A 22,813-nucleotide genomic window follows, 5' to 3' on the forward strand; every position below is an offset into this window, starting at 1 on the left:
CAACAAGTTGTGTATATACTGAAAGCAAGTGGGCCGTTTTCCCTGATTGGTCCAAAACTTTACAGACATTGGAAATGGCAAAACTTGAAGCAGAATCTGAATTACTTTTAGCTAGATTGTATTGGAACGATACAACATTATAAGGTCTATGGATCGATTAAACACACATAATGTCAGGGATATATCATGGTAACGATTAGATTTCTTTCTTATTTTCTTAAGGCTTTCAACAACATGCTGATAGTTTGGTAAACTGGGCGTAACTGAGATGTCTGAGCAGGATCTGGTCGTCGAATGTAGTACAGACGTTTTGGTCAATTTTGTTGAGTCGCTGCATGTCTACACGGGACTATTGACTGTGGCTACAGTTTGTGGTGGACTCTCGGGAATATTAGCTGGTGCTGTTTTGTATGTGTTTTGCCTGAAGACTTTAATTTTGGCGAGACAAGTAAGCAACCGCCAGCGCATCACATTTTCACCCGTTTAATACATTTCAACTGTTGGCACAGATTTTGTTATATTCCACCAGGGGCATACTGCAAGAAGGCTACTTGAACCTGATGATGGAGAAGTGGAAAACAATGCCAGCGATCATGGCAGCAACAACAGAAAAGAGCCCCCGCCTGTCCCAACTAATTACAAAGTATTTCAATGAATACCTATTCTTATCTTTTGTGATTTGGTCTATCATTGACCTTGTATTTGGATTTTTATCATGACTTGTTGAACAGGAGAAGAACCACGAACCCATGAATAGTGATGTGGCAGCATTTGCGTCAAAAGCAAAAGTGGTCTACCCTATCAACCAAAAATATAGAGTAAGTCCATTACTGCTCTCCAGCAGGAGCCTGTGCTGTATTTGTATTTTGTTTTAGTAGGACACCCTTTTCACGAGTTTTTCTTTCTTTCTCCATTGATTATTATCCATCCAAGTGAAACTTCAACTTGCACTGTTGTATATTTTGTACTATATATCACACAGAGCCACAGATGACACACACGTGCAGGCAAAGGGGCATTCAGACAGTGCTGCACATCTTGACCACAAATGTGCTTTGTTCAAGGGAATCTTGAAATCACACCAGTATCTCTTCAACAACCACTTGGCCTTTTCTTGCAACCTAATTTCTATTGTGTGCAGGTGTTCAAGTATCATAATGACTTACACCAACAATATAACTCTGATCTTTGCATAGAACTATTTTACAGGAATTTCTGATATTATACATAATCAAGTGTACTAAAACATTTTCATGAGTAATGTGTTTGTCAAAAAGGTCAATGAGGTCTTATTGTGGCTATATTAATATTAAAGTGACATCATAATGATTCCGCCAACAATGTTTGTGGCAGCCTTTAGCAGATGGCGCATCCAACCCTTCTCTTCATGAGTGCTCCAAGTTGCCAACAATGCCAAAGGATAATTCGTCATCATCCTTCACAGAGGGAGAGTCTCTCAGCCAAGAGCTGGACAATGATGAGGGCAGCCAGTTCATTTCCTCCTCATTGGTCCCTGAGAGCCTGCAGAACCAGAGCTTTGTCAGGGTTTTCCACTACCCCTACACTTTGATGCAAACGGGGTAGGTGTCACAGAGTGATTTCTCAACATTTATGTAGCCTTTCGTATAAATGCAGTTGGCATGATAAGTGAGTGTTTTTGCTGCAGTTTTGAAGCAAGGATCAATCTCCATTGTTTGGCCCTGAAAGATGTACAACACCTTTGCTCTCAACTTCAGGAGGAAAAATATACTGTGAGTGTTTGTCCTTTTATTCGTTTTTCAATACAGAGACAACATTTTGGAAACACATCCCATTGTAGGTTATACTTGAATGGGGAAAAAAATCTGTCAAATCGAAATATGGTAGTTAGGTCTTGATGCGGCATAATTATTTCATGCAATACAATACTTTTTTTTTAGGATGCTAAATGTACACTATGATGACATGTTTTTGATTTCCCTAATTATGACACTTTCCTACCTTAGATTTACCTTGAAATGGTGAAAAAAACATTTTGCCGTCATTTTCCAAAAGACCAACAAGGTGCAAAGTTCACCACGGACATTCTTCAAATGCAGCAAAAGGTATGTTTTTGTAATCAACAAAAATCAATATATACTGCAATTATTTCAGAACTATTTCTGTCTGGAAAATACATGCACATACTGTACTGATTATGTTGATTGAATATTTTAATGTGATGCCACACTATACAAAGTCTCACATTATTTTGCAATATTTATGGTTCAAGTGTTTTTTTTCAACTGTTAAAGAATATAATTGAATTGGAAATAGCACAATAAATCAACAAAAGGTTGCAAGTATTTGTGTTAGAGATTTTCCCATTTTGGGCATTTAAGTATAATTAAGATTCCAGATGTTGGCTAATTTTAAAATAACACAAAATTTTCAGTCATTCTGGTAACTTCTAATAGTTTTATTTCTAATACGCTTAAGATCAAACACAGTCATGAAATGCTATAGTGAATCATCAAAAATTAATAATACTTGGAACTGTATTATATCTAAAGCAAACTACACAATGTTTGCAAAGCAACTTTATTTGTAAAGAGCATTTCATACACAAGGTAACTCAATGTTTTTTACCTGATTAAAAGCATTCGAATATAAAAATAAAATATTTAATACTGGGGAAAAATAAAAATGACAAAAAAAGAAAAGACAATTACAATTAAAACAGTGTACAGTGGAAGAAATATTAAAAAGTGGAGCTACTTTAAAAAGCATGAAAAAACCTGGATTTAAAAACATTCACCCATGGGACTGACATCACCTCTTTTGGCAACTTATCCCTTTGCGTGCAGCATAATAGCTGAATGCTGCTTTATTAAAAGAAACTGCTGAAAAAAATGTCAGCAAAAAAACATTTTAATCTAAAGCTTTTCTAAAACAGTACATTTTTACTTCTATATTAAAACCATCCAGTTTGTGCTGCCCTCAGAGAGAGTGCTCCACAGACTTGGAGCAGAACATGCGTGCCCCCATTGTGCGAATAATGATCCTCAAAAACTGATAAGGTATGAAAGTAAATATGTGCCACCAGGATTTGAATTAAAAATGATACTGGAAAAATGTAGGTTGTAAAATTCAGTTATTTCAAAGTGATCACATTTCCAACAACTGTATTTCAGTTTAACTTTTCAATGTTAACAAATTCGCCATATAAAAAAAATTCAACCCTTAAAATTCAAATACAATATTTTCAGTCTCCTGAGTTTCAATTGGCTACAATTCGCTGTCTGAAGTTCATTGTCTAACACCCAGCCAGTCCAGTTACGCTTTTTAAGTCACGTGACGTCACGTACTAAGAAAGCGTAACTGGATGGGCTGGGTGTTGGGTTCTGACCTGGAGAAACCTTGCCTTCTTAATCCAGCCATCTGAAATACAGCTATTGAAAATGTGATCACTGTGAAATAACAATGTGAGTGTTACAACGTAAAATTTTCAATGGAATTTTTACTTCTATAATAAGGTTGGCCTGTTGAGAGTGGAGGTGCATTGGTGGGACATCAGAAAGATTTTGATTTCAATCCTTTGTTGGACAAGAAGCCAGTGGAGGGATTCTGGATGGGTGTGATGTGATTGGAGTTATGGACTCTCGATCCTGGCAGCACTGTAGCAAATCGAGTATTTTTTTATCCCTCCGTCCATTCTTTTTTTATACTACTTGTCCTCAGTAGGTTTTTGGGTGAGCTGGAGCCGATCCCTGAAAACTTTGCTTGAGGGGCTGAGTGCTTGCCTGGAAATCTCTGTGCACATAAACGCAAAACAACCTTTCAAACTCACACTCAAATCTATCAACTAAGTCTTTAATTAACCCAACAATCCCTTAATGAACTGGAATACCTGGAGAAAAGGTACACAAGCACAAGGGTAGCATGTCTTTCCTTACAGGAAGGACCAAAAAAAAAAGGAAATTTTAATTTGCCGCATCGTTTGTCTTGTACAATTTCCAGTTAAAAAAAAAAAAAAAAAAATCATTCAACAAATAACTATGTGTTTGAACTTGAAAGGATATAGCCTGGACATAAGTGTTTTTTCTTTCCCTGCATTTCACCTAAAAGCTGTTTGTGATTTTAGGAAGTGGAGGAGCTAAAGAAACAGCTGCCAACAGGGGACACTTGCAGTGATGACGATGTTTATTCTCCTTGTACTTTGGAAGAAATGGAAAGATCTCAAAAAGATTTTCTAGAACACAGTCTTCAAATGGTAAAAATAAGGGCATCATAGAGCCAATCAAATGAAAACTGTATTGGAAATAGATTCTAATGGTAATGTCCAATCCTTTTCGCAGTCCAAATGTTTCAGCAAAGTTGTGGAGAACTACTCCCAACATGTGATGAAGAGTACCAGCAGGTTTACCCTGGATGAAGCACGTGATGCTATAGTCTCTCTCAACCAGACACTTGTCATGGTCGAGAATCACCTAGTGAAAGCTCAAGAAGCACAACTAATGGTTAGCAGTTGGATTTCTGAACTGTGTCATTTTTTTTGAGCAAGTTGATTGTTCCACTTAAGGCCTTGGTGCCTTTCTTTTCTAGAAAATCCACCAGAAGCTTTTATGGTGGGAAGAACTGACTGGGCTTCTTCAGTCCCAGCCAGCCTTGGTCCAGCAGGAAGTGTCGTTGCGACAGGGCTTGCTGGCTATGAAACTGGAGCAACTGACCAGCAAGGAAGTTTTGACCTTGAACTGCATGGAAACAATACTTTCCCAAGTACAGCATGCGCTCACTGAAGGCCTTCAACAGTGCAGAGAGGGTAGAATAAATCATCTGGTGTACTTTTCGTGAATTGCTTGTACCATCATAATAATGTGTTTGACAACATACTGCGCAGAAGTCCAGAATAGCAAACTCATATTTCTAACGCCTTTCAAATAAAGTCAAGTTCTTTCAGGCCAGCTCTGCTTGCCTTATATCTATTACCATCCATCCATTTTCTATAGGACTATATCGGGAACTCTTTGAAATTCCGTCACAATTATTTGATCATACCGCAGACCCTTGCCCTTTGTTGGTATAGCGAATTACAAGAATTCGAGAGTAATTGATATCCATTCTATGTCAATTTGGTCAATATTGACCAAAAAACAACAACTTTGTTACAGCACCAATAAATATTTTCCCTGAATTATTCGCCTGGTAAAAATCTCACAATTTTTACTGCTTCATACTTGGGTGAGTTACAGGTGGCATGATGATCCAACTGGTTCGAGCGTTGGCCTTACAGGGTTCAAGTCCCAGTACCGCCTGTGTGGAGTTTGCATGTTCTCCTTGTGTCTGTGTGGGTTTTCTTCGGGTTCTCCGATTTCCTCCCACATCCCAAAAACATGCATTAACTGAGGACTTTAAATTACTCTAAGGTTTGATTGTGAGTGCGACTGTTGTCAATCTCTATGTGCCCTGCGATTGGCTGGCAACAACTTCAGGGTGTTCCCTGCCTCCCGCACAATGATAGCTGGGATAGGCTCCAGGACTCCCAACAACCCTTCGGAGGATAAGCGGCTCAGAAAATGGATGGATAGATAGTTACATACAAAAAAGTCTGCTGGATTGGACTTTTACTCTCTTCGTTCAAATAGTAGTAATTGTTTACAGTCATCTTTACATTTTGTCATTCTCAGTTTGTCATGCTCAGCTAAATCTTTTGGTTACAATCCAGATTACAGGAGGAAAACAAAGGAGTTGCTGTTTGATAAATGTAGCAAAATAGAGGCAAAGCAAAAGAAGCTTCAGAACAGCCAGGCCAAGGAGAGGAGTCGTGTGCTGGAGCTACAAGAAACTCATGGTGACCCAGAGCAGCTGTTAAAGGTCAGCAGATGATGGGATGTCACTTTTCAACTGTATAATATTCATGCTAGGCACCTGGCAGTGGAGTTCTGCAGTGCATCAAGCAACCAATTGCGGAGTATGGGTTTCATTGGCGGGGGGACCTTTAATGCTGTGAGTGAGGCATACATAGTGTTGCGAATTTATTGCCATTTTAATGACTTTTCCAATCCCTTTGGTGACCCCCCCCCTCCCCCCGTCCCCCCCAAATAAAAACCAGCAACATATCGAGTGACTTTTTGTGGTAGTGGAGATTTCTGGAGGTTCTGAGACTCCCTTCACTGCAGGACATGTGAACATCTTTGTGTCCAGACTGGTCATGAAGCCACCACTAGGTACTCTAACTACAGTATATGCCCACTGTGAAGTGAGGGCTAAGAACAGGGAAGAGATTGTGAACAGCTCACTCACAGATATACTTTCAGAAATAGGCAGATAAGAGATTTGTTGTTGAATTTCACAGTTAATGGGTCTATAATCACTCCAGGGACTTATTTAGGATTTAGAAAATTGAATTAAAAAGTTCATGTTCATTAGTGAGTCCCTTTTCAATCACACATCTACAATAGCTGCTGCTGCTGCTAATTGTGTATATCTGAACTGTATTCATTTCCATTAGGAGTATCGGGAGCAAAGGCAGAAGCTTTGTGATTTGGAAATGCAACAGGATGACCGGATGGCTGAAAATCTTTGTAACTTTTGGACAGTAGGTCTTCTGAATAATGTTCAGTAATTGTCTTTATAATGCATACTGATTTAGGGTGCACAACCATTACTCTGTTCAGAAACTTCGCAGCACCTGGTCAAAAAGGCTAGAAGAACGAGCCAAGGACATCTTTTGCACATCTGTTACCGCCCAATGCAAACTGTCTCCTGAACACTGTCAAGCACTCTGGCTGGACGTAGAAGAGCAGCTTGCTAATAAGCAGCAGCAGGTGGAGACATCGACCAGACTGCAAATAGACCAAATGCAGGCTCAGATGGATCAAGAACGAAAGGTGCGGATACCATATTGTAAATATAGCCTCTCTTTGTGTTTGGATGAGCCAATATTCATGGCAGTTAATACACTGGTGGCTTCAGATACAAGTCACCTGACTTTTTTGAGGTACCAGCTGTCATTCGGCTGATGTTTTTCTTTAACTCGTGAGTGCAAACTTGACATAAGATCATTGTATAGTTGCAGTAAACTCAACACACTTCAAAACGAGCAGCAGTTTGGCAGATAGTGAACAATCCTTTAAAAAAGAGGCTTCAAGATGTTTATCAGTTCATGTCAAATTAGACATAAAATGAGAATTACACATTGTGTATTTAAAATAACCAAATAACCGTGCTATAAGAATGCTAAAAAATGGAAATAAAATAAAGTGGAAAAGACCATTGATGTGATTATTGTTGATATTCATGGTATTATAGTAGTGTCACGGTCCCAAAAATCTGACTTTGACACTATTTCTGCATAAAATACCAGTCCTGAGACAATTCCACAGTAAGAATCTGAGTCATCCGTAAAAACAGTTGAATGGAAACTGACTCAACAATTTCAAGTACTTTTTTCTAATTCGGAACATTATGCTAAACGTGCCCTGCAACTGACTGGCGACCAGTTCAAGGTGTAGTCTGCCTTTCGCCTGAAGTTAGCTGGGATAGGCGTGACCCTTGTGAGGATAAGTGGCTTGGAAAATAGATGAATGATGGATAAATGATGCAATGATGGAATTAGAATATTCTCAACATGAGTCATTTATAAAAAAATAGAGCAATGCTTATTTTATACCTACTGTATAATGAATGTTTGTATGCAGATAAAATTGTAAATCTACTGTATATACAGTGTATATTAGCCTACCCTTGTTTCTTCATTTTTTTGTTCATGGTAATATCTGGTACCACTAAATGTTTTTTTAACCTGAAGAATACATTATTAATAATAATAATTATAATAATATTATTATTCATTCATTCTTAAATATATTGGCTATCGGCGGCATGGTGGATCAGCTAGTAAAGTGTTGGCCTCACAGTTCTGAGGACCTGGGTTCGATCCCGGCACCGCCTGTGTGGAGTTTGCATGTTCTCCCTGTGCCTGCGTGGGTTTTCTCTGGGCACTCCGGTTTCCTCCCACAACTCAAAAACATGCAACATTAATTGGATACTAAATTGCCCCTAGGTGTGATTGTGAGTGCGAATATTTGTCTCTATGACAGCTGGGATTGGCTCCAGCACTCCCCCCAACCCTTGTGAGGATAAGCGGGTAAGAAAATGGATGGGATGGATATTGGTTATCCAGAAAACTGTGGAAATGGCTAGAGCTAAATATTAGCTTGTATATTAAACTCTTGTGAGCTATTTTCATTTACATTATATTTCTCCAAACAAACGTGGAATCTTTAGTTGCACCCGGCATTAATGTATGAAAAACTGAAGAAACAAGGGGTCTAATATTTTCTGACTACATTATTTTTTTTTATGGATATTTTATTCATACTTAATACTGTGTACAGTACTGTATGTCAGGTTTTCAATCTTTTTATTCAACCTTTTGACAATCAATTTAAAGTGCAATTTTTTTTTAAAGCTACTGTAAACAACCTACGTTATTAATGTGTGACGGCTGTGACATTAACAGAGCACCAGTGTCTGAAAGCTGCTATGAATGAGCTCAGTATATACTACCACACTACCTGGGCAGCAGGAAGTGAGTGAACGATTTTGGACGCAGTCTGACTTACTGTAGCTCACAGGGCCTCCTGACCTGCAGACTGAGGTTACATTCGGGAGGCTCATGCATGCTAACATGTCTGCTGGAGGTAGGAACTAATTGGGAGTTTGAAGGCATTTCGTTCTCCATTCTTACGACTCTCACGCAGTCATGGGCACACAACTCATCGGAAGACGGCATTCATTGGATGATTATCATTTTTTTGGGTACTGGCCTTATTTTAAATATCAATACGGAAAACAGGTGGCATTGTGTAATTTCGGACATCAGAGTACTTCAGTACAGTACAAGTTTCGGTACTACACTACAGTATTACAACCATTTAAGCAACGGATGTTTGAATGCAAACAGTGGTAAACCAGTTTCTGACAATACCACAATCTCACAGGCATATATTCTTTACCTTCTATGAAAAATTACTAACATTACAGCAGCTTTCTGAGTCACACACAATTAAATTATCCTTAATAAACACAAAAAACGTATTTGACATCTTTCAGTGAAGAGACTTGAATGGATTCATGACATTTCAAACTATTTTAGGGTTTTAATTTATGAGCAGTGTCAGTGAAAAAATTAAATTCATATCCCAAAGCACTTATGTACTTGGGAAAATCAAAAAACATTTTAAAAGTTCATAAATGTGCTTATTAGAGTTATTGTACTATCTCCTCAAATAGCGCCCCTAATTCAAAAACAGGAATTCCCAACCAGTGTGCCAAGGCACGTTAGTGCACTGTTAGAGATAATCAGGAGAATTATCCAATTTCAATTAATTTGTCTGAAAACTATAATTTCATAATGCCAAATATATTTGTTCATTTACAGTGTCTATGCCAGCAACGTCTAGTCACCGGCAGAACAGTTAATAGCTAATCCATGAGACCTCCGAAGGAACAATAATCCTGTAGTCATTCATACAATACAATAATAGATGGCATCCCTCAAATAATCAGCACTTTGTTAAATCATACAAGAACTCAAATTCACACTAAGTCCATTTGTGAGTACAGTACTGTACACTGAGAGGAGATCATTATTTCAGTAATTTTCAGTGCTTCAGCAGTGACATTTTGTATGGTTGTGTCCACTGAGATTTCTCTCATGTGAAATTGATGCCTTAGCTAAAGGATGTCAAACATTATTAACAGTACTAAGAAGATATACAATAGTAAGTTTCTTTCGGCTTGTCCCTTTCGGGGTCGCCACAGCGTGTCATCTCAGATGAACGCACATGTGTTTGGCACAATTTTTACGCCGGATGCCCTTCCTGACGCAACCCTTCTCAGGGAAGGAAAATAACAGGTGTCACATATCCACCAAGTGGTTAACTGTAGTAGCTCGCGTTGGTACATGTTGGCATGGTTTGGTATGCAAAAACTGGATTTAGTTATAGAATTACTTTCTTGCTCTCCTTTGCCTACTCTTGGCCACACCGTTCAGGAAGGTAAGAAGTTCTATATGGCCTATGTACTAGGCAAAAGTCTCCAATGCATGATTGATAACAACCAAGATTGAAATGACACACACAAGCATTAATGTGAGGCTGTGACACATTCCATTCGCATTAATTATAACAATTCTCCATCTGCCAGCACAAGAATACAGTACCGGTGCAGATGATTTTAACCTGGTTTTGTCACGTATGGTGAGAAGCCTAACCCAAGAAAAAGCAGAGGCAGATGTAAAGCAAAGCAATGCAAATGTATTTGTATAGCGCATTTCATACACGAGGTAACTCAATGTGCTTTACATGATTAAAGCCATTTGAAAACAAAGAGATAAAACATTTAAAAGGGGATGAAAACAAAAATGACAAACAAAATATAAAAAAAGACAAAACCACATACAGTGGAAATAACATGATTAAAAAGTGGATATATTCTAAAAAGCATGAGAAAAAAGAAGAGTTTTCAACCTGGATTTAAAAACATTCACACTTGGGGCTGACCTCACCTCTGTTGGCAACTTATTCCGTTTGTGTACAGCATAATAGCTAAATGCCGCTTCACCATGTTTGCTTTGGACTCTGCGCTCCACTATTTGACCTGAGTCAGTCGATCTCAGAGCTCTACTGGGTTTGTATTCCATAAGCATTTCTTCAATGTATTCAGGACCTAAATGATTTAGTGATTTATTGACCAGTAACAGAACTTTAGAATCTCTTCTAAAGATGACTGGAAGCCAGTGCAAGGACTTTAGGATTGGAGTTATGTTGTCTGACCGCTTTGTTTTGGTCAGAACGTGAGCTGCAGCATTCTGAATGAGCTGCAGCTGTTTAATACTCTTTTTTTGGGAGTCTAGTTAGAAGACCATTACCATGTAATATGATGGATGAACAGTTTCTTTAAGAGCGGTTTTGGAGCTGGCCTGTGGTGTGGACAGGTGGCAGGTCATGGAGACTGAAGAGCATAGGTTGGTGGCAGGAATGACATGGAATAAGAATATAGAGGAATGGGGAGACACAATTGTTAACAATAGAACAACGAATAGAGTTCCTTACATGAAGTAAATGGGCTGCGGTACCGCTGGAAGTAACTGCAATACTTTGGTGAGAATTTCTGGAAACCGGCAGGCTTAGATCCACCAGTAGTGATGAGGTGGATTGGTAACAGTTGCTGTAAAGAGGTGTGGGTGAGGTTCGTGGAGCAAGAGGATGTAGAAGCACCCTCCAGGTTTCAAAAATGGAACTGAAGGACAGAACATTACAAGTTTGCTGCATCTTTACAGGTTTATTGTCAGAAATATACATCCAAACAATTTTCAATTTAGTCTGAACTACAGTGTCACCTATAGAATTTAATGATGTTCTGAATTGTTTTACCTGGATAAATCAAGGTGAAATGAAAAAAAAAATCATTACTGAACTTACATTAAAGTACTGTAGTCAGTTCTAAATAGGTATCATCTAATCCTTTCTGTAGGTATGGACTGAGTCAATGGCTCTGATGCATGCCAGTCTCAAGAATCTAAGGACCCAGCAGATGAAGATCCTGCGAGCCATGGCAGTCAGCCAGAGTTACATCCTTAACAGGTGATACTAAATGAAGACTGTCAAGACAGTGATGTTGGTCAACAACCGGGAATGCTGTGAAAAGTGTGCTTTGACAATGCGGCTGAAACATTGACTGATTAACGGGGTTTGTCTTAATGTGAAACCGTTGCCTTTGTACATGCAAGAAAAGTAGTTTTTTATATGCTTTGATGATTGTTTAAAGCTTGTTGCTTCTTTGTAATAAAAAAAAAATGCTTTTATTATTTCTTCTTAACCTTTGATCTCAAAAGTAGAATACTGTAGATCTTTTTGATAGTTGCCAAAATGTAAATGTCACAAGTTTTTAACACCTATTGTTTTCATGAAGGACTGTACCTTATTCATGTGTCTGTTAAATTTGACCTTTTCTCAGCCAAGTGGGGAAGTTGCTGAACATTAAACATGAGCACCTGCTAGCATGCGTGCAGCGCCACTTTATGGCCAGACACTTTTGTCTATACATGCTCAAAGAGATGAGGCTCTCCAAGCTGAAAGTTCTGTCTCAGACAGACTTTCGAGCTCTGCTGATGCAGGACCCTGGCACACTCCAGTCGTGTGTTGATTCAACTCTCAAGGTGGTCGATAAATAAATTACCTACTCCATGTTGGGCATCTTGAACTGGTCAGTTCGTAAAATAATATCTCGCATGATTATTTGAAATCTTTTTATTTTTTGTTCTCATGACCTAACAATGACAGAAAAGCAATGCCAGCCTAGCAGAGAAGCATCTGGGTCCAGAGAGTCAACTGGTGACCCACAGCTTCCATCAAGAATTCCTATCTGAGCTGGAAACAGGGAAGGAGCTTCTTCAAAACCATGCACAGCTTGTACTAGGCAACGTCCTCAGCTATGCCATCTTACAGCTGATGGAAGGCAAGCCCTATGAATCGCAAGGCTTGGCCAGGAATGATGACAGCTTGAAGGTTGAACTGTCTTGCATGTTGTTGTTGTTTTTTTTGCCAAGTGTTAATTTTTCTTTTTTTTTTTAAATGCCCCCATACTAATTAGTAATTTCTTAATATTGTTTTTCTTTTAGCACCATCTTACAGAGGCTGCTTCTGAGAGTGTTTATGTGACCAAAGATTCTCTTACCGCTCTCGTCCAAAGTTATTATTCTACCGTGCAAGATATTCCTAAAAAACTACAATCATGTCAGTCAAACACAAACCTTGGTGAGACTACAGCACCACGCATTACTATTATTACACATTGCGTGTATTTCTGTTGACGGAATATTTGGGATTTATCAATTGGGAAAAAAATGCCAATGTCAGCAGACTGATTTAGCACAAATTTTATTGTTCAGGCTACAGAGCTTCTATATACTTTGCTGTACACCAAGATGATCCAACAGTGTTTATTTCAATATTAATATTTATTGTACGGTGGTTGAACTTTAATAAATTGAAACCAGTTTCTACTATGTATATTTAAAATACTGTAGTAAGGGATCCAACATAATAGACCTCTGATTTGTGGTAACTACAAAAACCAAATTTCAAAAAATATATGCGGTGTATGTAGGATTGGGTATTGAGAATCAATAACCAATTGAAACCAGGACTAATGTTCCGGTTCTCCCGAAATTGGTCAAATTAAAACATTTTGGGTCCCAGTTTAATTTCCTAAAATCTGTTGACCCCAAAGAAGAACGTGCACGAAGAGGTGCTGGTACTCAAAACATTAGTGTGTCTTTACTTTGAAATAAATGACTAGTCACCTCAGTGCAACACTTGGAATAAGATAACACTGTGCACAGGACGGTTTCATAATTTGTAGAACTTTGACATGCTCCCGCTCTGAGCCTAAGCCTACACCATGCAAAACTTCAGTGGTCAAATTGGGTGAGTGAAACAATAAAATATGTCTATGCCAATATTGAAGAAGTTAAGTTAAACACTGATCCGCCATTTGCACTGATGCCTTTTAGTCTTTATTTTGGTCTTCAAACTATTGTAAAGGCTGATGACATTGAGCTAAAACTTTGGCAAAGGTCAGATAAATGTTGTCTTACAGTATCACAAACACTAAAAACTTGTGCCTCATCAGTTGGTAGATAAAGGATTCAAAATTTTATAGCATTTGGTTTCATTAGTCTTTTTCTTGCCACCAAACTTTTCCTTTTCCTAATCCTTTTCAAAATTCACTAAAGTCATGTGAAGTTACTTGTCATACCAAAATTTTGAGGTCTGGTTTTAACCGTAAAAATATAAAATAAAATAAAGTGCTACAAGCTTAAAATAGAAAGTCAAGTTAAAACTTGCACATATAAACCTTTTGATGTGATTTAAAATAGTTCCAAATAACTATTTTAACTGCTATATTTAACACTGCAGAAATAGTAATTAGTGGATTTCAATTGCTCTCTGAGTCAAGGACAACCCTAAGTCAAGTGTTAATTTTAATCTATGTTGCGTGTTTGCTAAGCAAATGGATGTACAAATATTTGGACACCCTTTGTATAAACCATGCGAAATTTTTGTGAACTAGCCCACTAAAAAAATCAGAATTGAAAATCATTGGGGGTCCAAATGAGGAGCCAAAATCTGCACTGGAATCACTCAAATCGAATCGATGCAGAACCGTACATATGTGTTAACTTTATTGTCATATACTGTAACTTCCATACAGGTGTGACTGTTGAAGACTCAAGTAACAGTCAGTTAAACAGAGGATTGCTGAGAGAGCTGGAAAACTGGGGAAGGAAACCTAGCTCTTCTAAGTTTCAACAGAGGTAGATTTTAGCATGTTTTAAATCATCTATGTTCCTTTGCTTTTTATTTTTTGAATCAGTTTAAGTAGAGTTGATGGCTTTTTTTTCAGGGTTGAGCTACACAAAAGAAAGTTGTTGGAGCAGTGCGATCTAGATCAGGAGATGATCTGTGAAGAGCTGAGGCGAAGAAAAGTAGCCCAGGATCAAACATTAGAAAGGATGAATGGACAAGTGCAGGTTTAACAGTATGATGCAGTTTGGAGATGGGATGTTAATCAGTTTCCTGTGAGCCTTGTCTTGTTGTGTCCATTAGGAGGCAGAAAGAAGCTTCATAAGTGATTTGGCAGCTTTGGCACGGGTTCCTCTACACAATCCAAACCCAGAGACCAGCGATGAAGATGACGACACAGGTAAGCATGGGTTAACGTGCTTATGCTGCTACTGTTTCTCTTGTCCTTCATGATTTCATATTCCACAGGGGAAGTTAATGCCTCTATAATGGAACTTCTAGCCCGGAACCCAGCCCTAGATCCAGCGTTGAATCCATCACTGACTCCAACAGTTGTCACTCCGACAGCATCCAAACTGGCAAAAAAGAAAAAAAGAGAGCAAAAGTCTCATATCAGTTGAAACCGGATAATGTTTTTATGGTACACAACTGTATGTAGGATTTAAAAAAGATTGTCCTTTTAGTCGTAGATTTTATCAATGCTGTATTTTATTTATCTCTTACAGTGTTAAGATGTCAAAAAGGGAATTTCATACAGTATGTTTGTCCATCCATTGTCTACAGTCCTTGTCCTCAGTAGGTTGGCCAGGTGAACTAGAGCCCGTCACACTTGATTTTTTTGTATAAATGAATGAATCGTTATTTGAGGATATCTGTTGGAAATGTTCATTCCTCTAGATGAGCATTTGTTTTGTTCAGAGGTCACTAATGTTGTCTGTCTCTGTAGTTTATCCAAACAATTTAATAGTATCCAATTCTCCCACACTAAATTCATCCAAACAATACTGATGGATTTTTTGTCTTACGCACCTGTGCACAATTATTCTAGAACAAATAAACATCGTTCTTTGAACTGTTTTCAAAGTGTTGGAAGCCTAGACTTGTCATTTTTAAGGTATCCTAATTTATATACTCTTTTGAGCTTTGCATATATTGTCACCATTGCTTTCACTGCACGGCTTGTTTGCCACATTGATTCACCACCTGGTCCATTGCAGGATGGACATGCTTCTCTTGAGTTGCGAGGGGAATTTGAGCTGTCAATTATGATTGTAGAAGAGTGCAACCACTCAGATGATAGGCTTGACCCTCTCTTGTCCTAATGGGGTTTTGAGTACAACCCTTTATGGCAAGTAATGTAGAGTAATGGTGAAGTCTGGGAGGGCTGCAGCAAGGCAGACACTTGTGTTTGTAGACGGCAACCCACAGGCAATCAAGCCCAGATTGATGGTCTACTGACAATTTGGAGTGTAAGGCATGTCAATTAGCAGACATAAAATTTTAATCTGCTCTTTTCATATTCTCAAACTGCTCGCATGACCAATATGGCACCTTGTCAAAATCTGTCTCCGTATCGTAAGATCCATCCATTCAGAGGGTGTGTCACTTTCAATCATCTACAGTATTAGAGTAGCTGCACTTTCTTTGTAGTTAATGACACTTATCAATGGTGGGGGAAACCGTTTTGGATGTATGTTGAGGTCCCGTCGGGGACTGCAGTGACTTGTGGGAAGATGACCTGATTTCTAATTTTCTCTCCTGCTTGCGCTGTGGACTCTACGGCTGCAAACACAAGAGGCATAGCAAAGGAGGAAGGCAGTATGATTGGGACTGGATCTATTTGGATTTTGTTTTCCAATTTTGATGGATGCATGTGTGGCTGAAGTTGCTTTTCAAAACATTCAGGTGAGTGAGTATTGTCTGCTTTTAATAACATGTTTAAAACCTTTCGTGCAATATTATTATGTGTCTGATAGCACATAAATGCACCATGCGGATCATGTCATAAGAATAATCATTTTTAGGCAACTCTCTCATGCGACTGGGATTGGGAAGGGAATACTGTAACAATGTAATGTGAATCCTCTTCAGACAGACACTGATACAATTTGTTGCAAATTATTTTGCTCAAGGTGTTACTATGACTAAAATGATTGTCAAATGAAATGGCAATTCAGAGTGTAACGCGTCACAGTGTCAGTTATTTTTGGACCCGCAAATAAGGTCGCTTTACAAATTCACAGTCAAAGGTGTCAAAGGGTTTCTTTTGCGTTTGTTTTTGGACTAGTGTCTATTTTTGCATTACCTAGTTCAGATTTTCTATACCTGTTGTGTCGGGGGGAAGGGGGGGGTAATTGAAGCAGTTTTCTTTTTGTTTAAAAAGATAAAAACATAACTGATAATACTAGCAGTTTCTAATTGAAGTATAATTTTAAAAAGTATTCAATTTCAGAACCTAATTTCTTGACTTAATTCCAATTTTATGATTTAACTATTTTAAAGTTATCTTTGAGAATCAATGTTTTCTATGGGATAACACTGCAAAATATTCGATTGAAAATTATATGGCATAATGTGCACATACAAAAATGCAATTTTTCCCAACATTCATTTGTTCTAAAAATAAGCACACACCAAGGAGAGGGTAGCATGGATACATTTTCATGAGAAAAAAATTCAACCCCAAGTGAGTTTAATCATCATGGCAGTTGTTAAACATGTTTCTGTGTTCAGTGAGAAAATGATAAAAAGTATAATTTTTAATGGGGTTCTAGTACTGTAAATACAGTGGATATTATATATATATATAGAAATAAAAAATATAAATAATAACACTTTATTAAATTTTTCACATTTGCCAAAGGTCTACAATTTATTTTTCAGGTGAGCAGCCATGGCTAACCTGCAGCAGGAATACCCTGTAGTCCTCTTGGGGATCTTGGAAGAACTGGCCAATATGCGTCAGTGGTTAACCTTCCAGGACCTTTGTCGGATGGTCAGCACCCGCTTTGACTTAGAGCACCTCATCGAGCTCAGGAGTTTGTTGTTTGCTGCTGCTAGCCGGGACCCCTGTTTTCCAGCTACTCTCTTTAGGGATCGTGTTTCCACCAGGGGACAGGGGTTGTCACCGATAGGTGTTGCTGCTGACATTGTGACAATCTTTAATCTTATTCAGATGACAGGCGGGGGCACTGAATACAGCCAACCAACGAGAGCTCAGGCAGTCCTGCCTGTGGACCAGTCTTCAGGTCCCAGTCTGCCCGGGATCCACCAGCTGAACATTCCTGGCAAGGAGAGGACACGCGCTCACTCGGACTCCAGCGCAAGCCTTATTGGCAAGCATTTGCTCTTTCCACGTTCCAATTACTCAGTGCGCAAGCGAGGCAGTCTTCCTCCCGATCCTGTCTCACTTGTATCGCCCCCTCCCATCAGGACACGGGCTGTGTCTTTCGACTTGCCTCACACCACACTTTTGTACTCCACCAAGTATACTCCCAGCAAGACCATGAAGGATATTTACTTGCCTTTGGAAACAGACAGTGAGTCAAGTGGTGATTCAGCTCCAGCTGAGGTGTTTGAAATGGAACAGGAGTCAACAGTGGATCAGAAGAGAAACATCTTTAAGAAGGACTTCCACAACCAGCCGCCACTCATACCACAGGTGACCGTCCACAGTGAGTCTCCCAGTCCTCAAGCGGAAAAAGGCTTTGACAATCAGAACTTTGAAATTATCCCTAACCCTTACCCTTCGCCCACCACAGTTCAACAGTCTCCAGACCAGCAAACGAAGCATGAAAGTCTCGATGACCTGCAGGATTCCACTTATTTCGGACCTGGATCAATCCCAGAGCGATCTCCTAAACACTTGCAGCCTCCCAGGAGCCAGAGGCCCATCTGGAGTAACAAGAGTCACAGTCTGGAGGACCGAATCAGCCCGGCTCACTTTGGTATGAGTCCTGAATCTCGTGGCATTAAAGTACCTTGGCGATCAAGGCCTGCTATAAGCAAACTGGGGGGTTCCTTGGGAGGTGAGATTGGGGACATTGAATTTGATGGGATGAAGGCTCAAGGAACCCAAACTGATCTTCCGGACACCATGCGTCTCCGTAGTTTGGTCCATGCTGACCGCCTGTCCTTCATGACTTCATTAGATGATCCAGATTTTGCTGATGATGACATTAGCGCCATCTTCCGCTTTTTAGATGACATAAGCATGTGTGGGTCCACAGGAGTCCTGCACCCTAATGATGGGTCTGGGGCACTCAACCAGGACACCCCAGAGGCTAGACGGGGCCGCCTAGGCCAACTGCAGAGGCTTTTCCATTCTCTGGAAAGCAGCGATGATGGATTAAAGGCCAGTGTTTGTAAGGTGCTGCTCCGGATGAGCCAGATAGAGCGGCAGTTGGAATCTCTGAATGATGTTAAAGCGGAGATCTCCCAGGTGTTGTCTGCTTTGCAGCGGCTCGATGAAAAGATCCCGCAGCCGGGTGTTGCTAGTGGACAAAGCGGCAGCGGCCGATGGCTGGAACCCCTTAGCGGTGTTTCGTCTTTCATGAGCCATCCTGTTACCCCCTCTGAGTTATCTGAGCCTCAGCCTCTGTCTGTATCAGAGCATCTCTTTCCTGCAACTAGCACTAATAGTCTGGACTGGAATAAATGGAACACTCCTGGGGAGCAAACAGAGATCAGCAAATGTCAAGGTGACCTGAAAGTGGGGAAAGACAGGAAGAAAGATACACCTTCTCTTCGTGCCTCAAAAAATGAGCCTGAGGAGAGAAGACCTTCTGATTCCAAGCAAGTGAATGTATCAAGCATGGCAAAAGACTGGATGGTGTCTTTCTCAAAAATTAAATGTGGCAAATCTTCACATGGAAAAACTGAGCAGGTGAAGTATTGCTCTAACATTATGCTACCCTCTGTGCATGATAAAGCCACAATACAGTGTAACCTCAGTTATGGAATACAGTCTTTCCATTATGGATCCTGGTCCTTCTCTTATTCATTGTGTTATTTTCTCCAGTGAAAAAAACAAGCTTTTTTTTTTTCTTTTTTTTTAAATAACATTCTAGCATTTGGCCAGCGACAGTGTCGAGTGGTTAGCATGTCTTTCTCACATTCAAGAGGTTCCTGGTTAGAATCTCAACTCCAAGAATTGGGGTGTGGAGTTTTCATGTTCTCCCTGTGCATGTGATGCTTTTCCTCAGGTATTCTGGCTTTCTCCCAGATTCCTAAAACATTTACGGTTGGTTCAACTGAAATTGTCGATAGGTGTAAAGTGTGGAAAAATACAAACTGTTTGGCTAAAGGTGCCTTGCAATTGTATGATGACTTCTCGGAGTATGCCGCACTTTTTGCCTAAATTCAGCTCACACAGTAATTAGGACAAGCAGAATAGAAAATTGTTGGATGGATGGATGGATTTTCACAATCTTAACTGTCATACAAGTGTAAATTTAAATTAACCAACTATTAAAGAGCACTGTACATTATTTAATGACAAAGATGCAATCTAAAGATAATTTCGGTAGGTCACAGTTTTGTAACATGCCTACAAATGTGAAAACTAGCATATGTCTGTAAAATTACAAAATAGGATGCATTTTCTAAGATGCTCATAGTCACGTTGGGTAAAAGTACATTTGAGATGCTGGAGTATTACGGATGCTTTCAATGTGAGTTTGCCACATACCTTTTGGTGGATATTGTTCTTCTTGTTTAAATTTTTCACCTCTTGTTGATGTTTGCCCTTATTTTACAGTAAGTGCAAATATTTTTTTTTAAAAACGAAGAAACACAAACCTACATGGTCTGATTTAACCCCTTGATGCTCAATTTGATGAGGTCTTGCATGGCATCATCATCTGAAATTCTTAATTCTACATTTTATATTAAGTCTCCATTTTTCATGTTTTGACTATAATTCTTCTCTTTCTAGAAAGACCAGTCAAGCAGAACTGCAAAACTTCTCTCCCAGAAGTCATCCAGCTTGGTGGAGCAAGTGTTTAGCTCGTCATTGTTTGGCAACAAAGAAAGCAACCTGACTGGTGGCCTCAGCGCCGGGAAGATTATGGAGCCCAGACTGGCTGAAGGGATGGGAAGAGCCATCTGGACCGTTGACGACCGAGAGGGACGGCTCTCCCCTTTTGATTTACAGGTACATTTGAATGAATCCTAATTGTCAGTTTCAATGTTTTGTAAAACGCAATGATAATGTCATACAGGCCCGTGATTCTCTGAACCCTAACAACATGGAGTTCTGGATGGACGACATCTACACTCCAGGCTATGATGCTCTTCTCAGGCGTAAAGAGGCTGGCCTCCGCCGGGCCAAAGTTTGCAAGTTGTTGGCACTCATTACTGCTGCGCTGGCTATCATTCTCATCGTTGTCATTCCCATTTGCACCATGAGATCATGAGAGGTTGCTTTGATTAAGTTTTGCACATCTATTCTCTGTAGCTTTGAACTACACGCCTCTATCTGTGAATGCTAATCTGAATTGTTTCTGAAAGAAGAAGCTTCAGCGATTGTAAAGGCAGAGGATCTGAACAGTATTAAAGCATTTTATTAAATTATTTTTCCCCTAACGCATGTTACAAACATTGCACTTTTCTTTCCTTTGTAAAGGTACTGTAAATTCAGTTTAAAAGGTTTCTCCTTGGCTGATGCGGTGGACCGAACATAACTACATGTTAAATACATGCCTACATGTATTAGAATGTCTGTATGAAATACTATAACGTATTTAATACTGAGCCATTATTAGAAATATATGAATGCCTTGACACGTCCGTCCTGAGAGCTCAGTAACCATTTTTGTTTGCTTTTCCCATGAAAAATGACAGAACAGTCTCATCAGCATGAGTTTTGAACATACAGTTTATATTTGTTTCAGTCTTATCCTATCTTATCTTCATCTAAACTATGACAAGTTAAGAATGCAAGTATTAAATCTGCACAGGGAGTATATTTTTTTTGTGGTGTCAGGTTTCAAGAGGCGAACGTCTTGCTGCTGATGATTTGGTGATAAGGAAGGGAAGAGGAAACATTTGCCAGGAAACTCTCTCTTAGTGGGAGTTTCCATTTGTAATTCAATAAATGGGCTGTTTGCATCCTAGCACATTAGATTTACCCTCTACTCACCCGGCCAAAGTTTTTCCCAACATGCTGACTCAAATTACAATTTCATTTATCCTCCACTCAGAGATGAATGTGTTTTTACTGTGGCGTGAAGGTCACTTTTGCTAAAGCTCCCTTTAAACCCAAAAAACATAGACTAATGTTTGATTCCAGGGTGTCAAGAATGGTTAAAGTGGTCTAGAAATGCAATACATGTAAATCTGAATTTTATAATTCTTCTGTAATTGCTATATGATTTGAATCCATGGTTTACCTGTTTGTATGGCCATGTCTTTACTTTGCATTATAAACACCTTAATTTACTACTAGTTGATCTTTGGAAAGTTGACAAAATTTACTATTTGTAAATGTATACTCTCACCCCCTTCATCATCATCATTTGATGGACTTCCTTTCTGAGTGCTTTGGTGTGTCCAATATTTTTTTTTTTAATTGATACTATGCATATCAGTGGGGTTTACAGTGTACATTTCCAAAACATGTTTTCTCTACCCAGACCTAAAAGGTTGCCTCTTGTTTTGAGTGCACAAATATCCACAGGGTGTAATGAGAGTATGTTTGCTTCGGTGTATCCTCCTAAGTGGATGTACATCTGCCATGTGTTACCCATGAGAGTGTTTGTGGATCCATTATCAACGTTGCTACTGAAGAGGTTGAAGCATGTAGTCAGCACAATTTGGAGGTGCTTTCTGTAAAACTTGCATTACAGCCTCTTATTACCCTTTGTTCCCCTGAGATGCTTTCATGAAATCTAGAAATTATTGCAGTCTCAGGTAAATAGTCAGGTCTTGTGAATAAAAAACTATGAATAGACATAGCAGTGAGTTGGTGGGTGGCAGTGCTTGGTGAAATTAGCTCATGTCGCCTGAATGAAAACGACAAAGTGGGACAATGCCTTTGCAGAATATTGTATGAGTCATATGAATAATAAAACACGTGTGAATGAAAAAAATGTATGAAGAAATAGGTTACCAGTATTAAAAGATGTCCCCGCCCATCCCCTCATGTGTCCATTTTCTATACTGCTTATCCTCACTAGAATCGCAGGTGAGCTTGGATGAGAGACTGGGTATGCGCTTGACTCTTTGCCAGTCATTTGCACAACCCAATTAACAACCATTCACTCTGACAGCTTTGTACAACTGAGTATTCCCCTGATGTGCATGTTTTTGTAATGTGGAGGGAAACAGGTGTGACGGTCTCCACTGCTGAAAAGTCACACCTGAAAGCCCAGAGAAAACCCAGACAAGCATGAGGAGAACAGGGAAACTCCAAACAGGGAGGTCAGATGCCAACCAAGACCTCAGAACTATGAGCCAAACAATGCAAACCACTGTGCCAC

The 22,813-nt window shown here is 39.4% G+C and overlaps 2 protein-coding genes across 5 annotated transcripts; both read left to right on the forward strand.

Moving 5' to 3' along the window:
- Positions 1 to 60: 60 nt before the first annotated feature.
- On the forward strand, positions 61 to 15,419 carry LOC133507098 (evC complex member EVC). Its single transcript, XM_061831731.1, has 20 exons — positions 61 to 448; positions 530 to 643; positions 732 to 818; positions 1,354 to 1,580; positions 1,667 to 1,751; positions 1,986 to 2,084; positions 4,103 to 4,231; positions 4,317 to 4,478; positions 4,564 to 4,780; positions 5,684 to 5,832; positions 6,470 to 6,556; positions 6,636 to 6,848; positions 11,500 to 11,609; positions 11,983 to 12,184; positions 12,309 to 12,533; positions 12,647 to 12,782; positions 14,242 to 14,344; positions 14,434 to 14,560; positions 14,637 to 14,733; positions 14,802 to 15,419. The coding sequence occupies exons 1-20, from the start codon at positions 269 to 271 to the stop codon at positions 14,951 to 14,953; spliced, it is 2,901 nt and encodes a 966-aa protein (XP_061687715.1). The 5' UTR covers positions 61 to 268; the 3' UTR covers positions 14,954 to 15,419.
- On the forward strand, positions 15,384 to 22,537 carry LOC133507099 (major intrinsically disordered Notch2-binding receptor 1-like). Of its 4 annotated transcripts, none has more exons than XM_061831734.1 (5): positions 15,427 to 15,447; positions 16,129 to 16,238; positions 17,217 to 19,218; positions 20,269 to 20,487; positions 20,555 to 22,537. In XM_061831734.1, the coding sequence occupies exons 3-5, from the start codon at positions 17,227 to 17,229 to the stop codon at positions 20,747 to 20,749; spliced, it is 2,406 nt and encodes an 801-aa protein (XP_061687718.1). In that variant the 5' UTR covers positions 15,427 to 15,447; positions 16,129 to 16,238; positions 17,217 to 17,226; the 3' UTR covers positions 20,750 to 22,537. The 4 variants fall into 4 exon arrangements, with proteins under 4 accessions (XP_061687719.1, XP_061687718.1, XP_061687720.1 ...); XM_061831736.1 differs by lacking the exon at positions 15,427 to 15,447 and having other exon boundaries at positions 15,525 to 16,238; positions 17,217 to 18,007; positions 18,095 to 19,218; XM_061831735.1 differs by lacking the exon at positions 16,129 to 16,238 and having other exon boundaries at positions 15,384 to 15,447.
- The last annotated feature ends 276 nt before the right edge of the window (positions 22,538 to 22,813 follow it).

The sequence above is a fragment of the Syngnathoides biaculeatus genome, chromosome 10 (genome assembly GCF_019802595.1).
Source record: "Syngnathoides biaculeatus isolate LvHL_M chromosome 10, ASM1980259v1, whole genome shotgun sequence".
Lineage (NCBI taxonomy): Eukaryota > Metazoa > Chordata > Actinopteri > Syngnathiformes > Syngnathidae > Syngnathoides > Syngnathoides biaculeatus.

Coding starts and splice junctions, on each gene's coding strand:
- LOC133507098 (XM_061831731.1), top strand. CDS start 269: ATGTCTGAGCAGGATCTGGTCGTCGAATGTAGTACAGACGTTTTGGTC. Junction 4,781..5,683: donor CCTTCAACAGTGCAGAGAGG/GTAGAATAAATC, acceptor GTTACAATCCAG/ATTACAGGAGGAAAACAAAG. Junction 6,557..6,635: donor ATCTTTGTAACTTTTGGACA/GTAGGTCTTCTG, acceptor TACTCTGTTCAG/AAACTTCGCAGCACCTGGTC.
- LOC133507099 (XM_061831735.1), top strand. CDS start 17,227: ATGGCTAACCTGCAGCAGGAATACCCTGTAGTCCTCTTGGGGATCTTG. Junction 19,219..20,268: donor CACATGGAAAAACTGAGCAG/GTGAAGTATTGC, acceptor TTCTCTTTCTAG/AAAGACCAGTCAAGCAGAAC. Junction 20,488..20,554: donor TCTCCCCTTTTGATTTACAG/GTACATTTGAAT, acceptor AATGTCATACAG/GCCCGTGATTCTCTGAACCC.